This window comes from Lepidochelys kempii, chromosome 24 (assembly GCF_965140285.1).
Source record: "Lepidochelys kempii isolate rLepKem1 chromosome 24, rLepKem1.hap1, whole genome shotgun sequence".
Taxonomy (NCBI): Eukaryota; Metazoa; Chordata; order Testudines; family Cheloniidae; genus Lepidochelys; species Lepidochelys kempii.
In genome coordinates this window covers 14,230,368-14,237,953 of record NC_136403.1, presented here as the reverse complement: position 1 = coordinate 14,237,953, position 7,586 = coordinate 14,230,368, and the positions used below count along the sequence as shown (strand labels likewise).

The following is a 7,586-nucleotide window of genomic DNA, read 5'->3' as shown; positions in this document are numbered from 1 at the left end:
CTCATTACTCCAGGCTGGAAAATTGGGAGACTGAGAAGGTATGTTCAGCACTTTCAATGGACAAGGGGCCTAGAACGGCCACCTCTCTGTATTATGGGAGGCAGCGTTTGTCTCTCTATCCATCCCTCCATCGCCATACACAAAATGTATGTAGCTACCTACTGGACTCATAAGCCCCTATCACCTTAGTACTAGTGATTAGGAAAGGAGACTAAGATCCAGGCCCTGAGTTCTAGTTGCAACAAAGCATGTGAGTCAGGACTCCTGAGTTCTTGGAGTCTATTCACAGCATGGGAGGGAGTGGGGTCTAGTGGGTCAGAGCAGGGGAGCTGGGAGTCAGGACTTCTGGGTTCAATCCCAGCTCTGGTAGAAGAATGGGGGTCAGTGGTTGAAGTGGGAGGACTGGGAGTCCCTTCATTTGTATTCCTAGCTTGTGGAGGGAAGTGTAGTTTAGTGGTCACAGAAGTGACAAGTCATTATCCCTGGGTACTTTCCCAGTTAGTGTGACCCATTGCAGTGCTCCTGTTCCTACCCAGTAGGGGGCAGTGGTACAAAAAACTGATTTTCTCGATGAGCCTGGTGCCTGCAGATGCCCCATTGCCAGGACCCATGTGTATCCTGGGTTCTGGCTGCCCATGGAGCTGGATCCGCAGCACTGGAGTCGTGTCTCTTTCCAGCACAAACAGCTGCCTCTTCCTTTGATCCTGCTCCTGTTCATTCCCCTCTCAGGCTGGATTTAACAGTGGTGGGTCCAAAAATTACTTCAACATCCCTGGCTCACAGACCCCAAGCATCCTGAAGATCAGCTCAATGAGCAACATCAAGAGCCCTGGGCGATGGGCCTTCCAGGTGGACAATTTTGCTGTGCCCAACGGCTGTGTCTACAACGGTGCGTGGCAGAGGTCGCAGCGGTGCCATCCAGTTGGGGGTGGCAACATCTCTCTCACACCAGTATATTACAGCCTGCACCGCACCTTGCACTTGCTTTGGCTAAGCCCCCTGTCTCTTCTCATCTCCGATCCACACACCCCGCTTTGACGCCACCAAGGATTTCCATGAAGCGTGGAAGCCTGGCTGCTCTGGGCCTTTGTCTCTGTCTAAGCCTCTCTCACCCAGGCACCCTAGCACCTTCTGACCCGTTCCCTTATCCATCCCAGCCCTCTCCCGGCACCTTCCTCCCCTCCCATCGCTCGGCCCATTTCTCTGTTCCCTTCCAGCCCATCCTTCTTTCTAGCCTCAACCTTCTCTAGAACCATCCCCCGCTTCCAGGCCCTCCGTAGCCAACAACCCCCCAATACCCCGTCCTTCCCTTTAACCATATCTCCCCTGATCCCAGGTGTGCGTCTCCCTCCACCTGGGCCCAGGCAGCTGCTGCCTTCCTTGGCTGCCCGTCCTGCCTAGAAGGGCACAGACTCACACCTCCTGGTCTCTCTCTGCAGCCAACTTCCTGCCCCCTGGCACTTTCTTCTGGAGCGACCAGAAGTGTGATCGCCGGTGCCAGTGTATGTATGGGGAGGATGGGGTGACATGCCAGGCAAGGGGTTGCTCCCCAGATGAGGCCTGCCACCCAGCCTCCTGGTACCACGTGTGTCAGCCCATCAGACGAGCAGCCTGCCGGGTCTGGGCGGGGCGGCACTACAGAACCTTCGATGGGCGGCTCTACCGCTTCCAGGGGGCCTGCACCCACACGCTGTCCCAGCTGTGCGCCCCCCCGCATCCCTCTGGCCTGGCGCCATTCCGGGTGGAGGCAGAGAGCAAGGACCCAGAGGCCGCACAGGGGGCACCCTGCACCCGCCTTGTCCGGGTGACAGTCTACGGACAGGACATCGCCATGGCCAGGGGGGCCACTGGACACATCACGGTGAGTTGGGGGCTCCGGGGCATGAGCCCAGCCCCAGCGTAACTGCTCTGCCTTCATAGTCCTACAGCCCCCTAGCAACACAAGCCCCTCCCGTACTGCCCCCCAGTGCCCTCCTGCCTGAGCCCCTCCCATACCGCCCCCCGGTGCCCTCCTCCCCAGCCCCTCCCATACCACTCCCCAGTGCCCGCCTGCCCCAGCCCCTTCTGTACCTCCCCCAGTGTCCTCCTCCTGTACCGCCCCCTGGTGCCCTCCCGCCCCAGCCCCTCCTGTACCGCCCCCCCCAGTGCCCTCCCGCCCCAGCCCCTCCTGTACTGCCCCCCGGTGCTTTCCCGCCCCAGCCCTTCCCGCCCCAGCCCCCAGTAGCCTTCTGCCCCAGCTCTGTCCCCAATCAGGATTTATCTCCTCCCTCTCTCCCCCAGCGGATGGGAGGGTGGGAGACCCTGCACGTGCTCTCCCCGGCGCCCGGCTGCCCCCTCTGCTCCAGCCCCACGCTGGGGCCGTTGGGCTCTCCCAGCTGCGCATGCGCAGAGGAGATGGTGGGGGAAAAAGGCAGGAAAGACCTAAGCGGTGTTATCGTGCCCCTCAGCCCCCCTCCCCTCCCCCCTTCCCCCATCATCTACAGCCCCCTCGCTTGCCCCTCAGCCCCCTTTGCTTCTTAGCTCCTCCCTTGTCTGGCCGCAGCCCCTTCCCCTGAGCCCCCTTCCTCACCTGCCCTCAGTCCCCCCACCTGTCCCTTGCCCCCTTCCTCACCTGCCCCTCGTCCCTCAGCCCCCCACCTGCCCCTCACCCCTCAGCCCCCCTCCTCACCTGCCCCTCAGCCCCCCACCTGCCCCTCACCCCTCGGCCCCCCTCCTCACCTGCCCTCAGCCCCTCACCTGCCCCTTGCCCCCTTCCTCACCTGCCCCTCGCCCCTCAGCCCCCCTCCTCACCTGCCCCTCAGCCCCCCACCTGCCCCTCAGCCCCCCTCCTCACCTGCTCCTCAGCCCCCCACCTGTCCTATGCCCCTCAGCCCTCCTCCCCACACCTGGCCCTCAGCCCCTTCCCCTCACCTGCCCCACGGGCAGAGTGGCAGTAACATTTGCTCTCTGGTTGGGGCTGTGGGTAGATGCTTCCCCATCCCCACCTACCGGCACTGGTTACTGTTTCAGTTACTCCAACAAAAGGGCTCCCCTAGGGCGTGTTATCAGCGCTCTGCTCCTGAAAACGAGGGTGCCATGGCAGTCATTGTGTGAGTGTCAGTTCATCCCAGGCTGCTCCAGTTTGGCTGAAGCTCCAGACTGGGGAAGCTGGGCCAGAATTCCTGCCCTGGGGGTCTCTGGCAGCTGCTTTCCCTGCCTTCCCGCTGGGTGGGGAAGGGCTGGTGTCACTGGCCATACTCAGGACACCTAGGTACTCCACTGGGAAGACACTGGCGTAGGGGTCACAATCCACAGGAGCTCTGCTCTGCCCCAGCTTTTAAACAGTCCCTTGAAGGAACCCCTTCAGTGTGCCAGCCCCACAAGGGTTCCCGCACTTCTTTAAGGGGAGGCCATGACTGAGCCTCAGGGCTCCAGCACTCCTGCTTCATGCCAGGAGCTCTGGCCAGTGAGTCCAACTGAGGCAGACTCCTGGTCAGAAACGTTTACCCTTTTCAGGGACCAATGCACCTGAATGAGTGTTTGCCAGGCAGCCCTTTTACATCAGAGCAGGGTTTATTAATCAGCTGGAGGCCAGCACTGAGGTCCTCAGCTTAGTGCAGAGAAGCAAAAGTAGAGGCAGAGTTCAGACTGGCCAGCATCAGGGCTGCTGCAGAATCCATTTTGGCTTGGGCTCCCTCTTTGTCAGTCCCAGCCTCAGGTGAGAGCTTCTGTGTCTCTCCAAAGGCCAGCTCTTAAGACAGCTACCTGACACCCTTTGGTCCATTGATCTCCTCCTGCAGGACTCCTGCTACGTTCACATGTCTGATCTGCCAGAGTTTCCCATTATTAGGTGTCCATTGTTAGGTCCTTGGGTTCACCATTGTCTTTTTGGAGCCTCTATTAATATGGGTTGGTTTCAGCCAGTTAACGGCTCATTCATTCCACCACAGTCAGTTAAGTGACATAGATTCCAGAGTAGCAGCCGTGTTAGTCTGTATCTGCAAAAAGAAAAGGAGGACTTGTAGCACCTTAGAGACTAACAAATTTTTTAGAGCATACGCTTTCGTGAGCTACAGCTCACTTCAGTGGATGCATTCAGTGGAAAATACAGTGGGGAGATTTATATACATAGAGAACATGAAAAAATGGGTGTTACCATACACACTGTAATGAGAGTGATCACTTAAGGTGAGCAGGAGAGTGGTGGGGGGGAAAGGGGGAACATTTTGTAGTGATAATCAAGGTGGGCCATTTCCAGCAGTTGACAAGAACATCTGAGAAACAGTGGAGGGTGGGGGAGGGAGGGAATAAACATGGGAAAATAGTTTTACTTTGTGTAATGACCCATCCACTCCCAGTCTTTATTCAAGCCTAAGTTAATTGTATCCAGTCTGCAAATTAATTCCAGTTCAGCAGTCTCTTGTTGGAGTCTGTTTTTGAAGTTTTTTTGTTGAAGAATTGCCACTTTTAGGTCTGTAATCGAGTGACCAAAGAGATTGAAGTGTTCTCTAACTGGTTTTTGAATGTTATAATTCTTGACGTCTGATTTGTGTCCATGTATTCTTTTACATAGAGACTGTCCAGTTTGGCCAATATACATGGCAGAGGGGCATTGCTGGCACATGATGGCATATATCACATTGGTGGATGTGCAGGTGAACGAGCCTCTGATAGTGTGGCTGATGTGACTAGGCCCTATGATGGTGTCCCCTGAATAGATATGTGGACACAGTTGGCAACGGGCTTTGTTGCAAGGATAGGTTCCTGGGTTAGTGGTTCTGTTGTGTGGTTGCTGGTGAGTATTTGCTTCAGGTTGGGGGGCTGTCTGTAGGCAAGGACTGGCCTGTCTCCCAAGATCTCCCAAGAGTGGTGGGTCGTTCTTCAGGATCAGTTGTAGATCCTTGATGATGCGTTGGAGAGGTTCTGGTTGGGGGCTGAAGGCGACGGCTCGTGGCATTCTGTTGTTTTCTGTGTTGGGCCTGTCCTGGAGTAGGAAGGTAAAAGTGCAGTCTGTTTGGCAAAGAGAGTATTTTCTCCCAAGTGTTTCTTAGCTTTTGAGTTAAACAGGAGTTAACAAAACAAGCAAACAAAACAAAGAGTTTTAAACAGTCTCAATGAAATTTTCTCCCCCTCTCAATCAGTGTGGTTTACTAGCATGGGGTCTCTAATGTCATAACCCTATTATGTTTCTGGTTGACCATAGGGTCTTTCAGGAAAAAAACAGGTAGGTACAATCTGGATTTCTAATGTAAATTAAAAAAAAATAAAATCCAGTCCTAAAACCAACCCTTTCAGGTCTTTAGATGTCATATATTCATAGGTTTTCTGGCTAGAAGGGTGGTCCCTTATGATCATTAAGCCTGGCCTCAGAATTTTACCCATTGATTGCTTCATCAGTCCTATAACTTCTGTTTAAGGTGAGCGTATATGTTAAAAGAGACATGCAGTTTTAATGTAAAGACTCTTAGCGATGGAGAATTGCTAGGTCAGTTGTTCCAATAGTTAATTCCCCGCACTGTTAAAAAATACATCTCATTTTTGGTCTGAATTTCTTTCTCTTCAGCTTCCAGCCATTGATTCTTATTCTGCCTTTTTGTCTGCTGGATTAAAGAGCCCTCTTCTCTCAGAAATCTGCTCCCTACATAGATTCTTATAGATTATAAGGAGGGGGCACGATCTTCAGCTGTTGTAAATCAGTGCAGCTCAGCTGAAGGCAATAGAACTGTGCCGATTTACGAGGATCTGGCCCAATGCCTCTAGAGTACTTTAAAATGAAGATTGCTAGAGAAGCGCTCAGTGTTTTATTCTTATCAATCCCCTGCTAGGTGAATGGGATAAAGTCTCTCCTTCCGGTCGCTCTTCTCAATGGGAAGATCCAAGTGCACCAGAATGGCTTCTCTGTGAAAGTTGCCACTGATTTTGGGGTGGAGATTTCCTATGATGGGATTCAACATGTGGAGGTCACCGTGCCCTCGACTTACCATGGCTTCACCTGCGGCCTGTGCGGGACACTGACTGGTGACCCCTCCGATGACTTCCAGACTCCAAATGGCACCTTAGTCACGTCAGCTGCTGTCTTTGCCACAAGCTGGCAGGTGAAGGGTGACAGGCGCCAGTGTGCGGAGGACCAGGAGCTGCCTTCTTGTCCCCCTGCTGAACAGGCTCATTATTCTGGCCATGACTACTGCGGCATTATGCAAATGTCTCCAGGCCCCTTCACAGCCTGCGCTCAGGCCCTATCCCAGGAAGGCTTGGTGGAAAACTGTATGTATGACCTCTGCATGTCCAGGGGGAATCGGACTGTGCTGTGTGGGGTTCTGGGTGCTTACACAGAGAGCTGCCAGGCGGCCAACATCACTGTTGGGCAGTGGAGAGCAGACCGATTTTGTGGTGAGTAAAATCTCTACAAATCTTTAGCTAACCATCTTGTGTGTAAAGGATCTTAAGCACTTATATGGCCTCCATTACTGTAATAGCTGATTGCTTCACAATCTTCAAAGCATTTTTTTCTCACAGCACTTCTGTGAGGCAGGGCATTGCGACTCCATAGAGAGGGACCTGAGCCAGGCAGAGACTCAGGCCATGTCTATGTTGCATGGCAGTGTGGACTCCTGGGGTGTGAATTGTAGAGTACACCAAATTGTTGCACTCCAGTTGCCCCATGTGGACGCTGCTGGGGTGGACTAAAAGGTTCATGTTAACATAGCCTTTCATATAGGACTGTGCTAGCGTGAGCTAGTTACCTTTTAGTTCATGCCGGCAGCGTCCACAGGGGGTAGTTAGAGCGCAGCAGACTAGTGTGCGCTGCAGGTCACACCCCCATAGGCCAAAGTCCGCCCCAGGTCACACAGGAAATGCCCTTTGGGCCTAATTCTGATCTCATCTGCACACTGCTCCAGTGGAGTTCCTTCTGACGTCGGCAGCTGCGAGATTCGAATCAGACCCTTCGTTTATTTCTCGGATTTCACTTACTTGGGGTGGAAGGGCAGCTAAGAAATAAAATGATTGGTGTCATTATTGCTAACAATTTCATCTATATTGGAGAAGAAGGATGGACCCCTTGGGTAAGGTACTGAACTGGGGTCTGGGTTCAGTTCCTGCTCTGCCACAGACTTCCTGCGTGACCTTTGGCAAGCCTGTGGGCCTCAGTTCTTCATCTGTAAAATGGTGGTAGTAATCCTTTTCTCTATCTGTTGTCTATCTAGATTGTAAACTCTGATGCAGGGACTGTTTCTTACTATGGTTACTATCTGTACAGTGCCTAGCACAACAAGGCCCTGATCTTGGTTCAGGTGTCTAGATCCTACTTTAATACAAATAGTAAATAATAATAACAGGATTTTCTCAGAATATATGTTATTCCCAGTACAGTACAGTATATGCCCAGCTGGTACTTAAAGTGTAATTTTTGCTGTCTAATGATCTGGGTTATTTCCTGAAACTAAATAATTAATTTTCATTATTTGTACTCCATCTGTTATCATCTAGAATAATTTAAATCTCATATTAAACATACATAGGTTTCACTCAAACTTTAGGATAAAGTTAAATTTATAACTGCCTTATAAAAAGTTAATACATGATTGATGGTTATTATAAGCATGTTA

At 52.4% G+C, this 7,586-nt stretch overlaps 1 protein-coding gene across 1 annotated transcript in view; it reads left to right on the top strand.

Moving 5' to 3' along the window:
• LOC144929826 (IgGFc-binding protein-like) overlaps positions 1–7,586 on the top strand; it is an 81,103-nt gene that overhangs the window by 4,413 nt on the left and 69,104 nt on the right. Inside the window, exons 2-5 of the mRNA XM_078850401.1 lie at positions 730–889; positions 1,440–1,861; positions 2,281–2,397; positions 5,805–6,369. Of these exons, the coding sequence (XP_078706527.1) occupies positions 730–889; positions 1,440–1,861; positions 2,281–2,397; positions 5,805–6,369 (1,264 nt within the window). The remainder of the gene's footprint in view (positions 1–729; positions 890–1,439; positions 1,862–2,280; positions 2,398–5,804; positions 6,370–7,586) is intronic.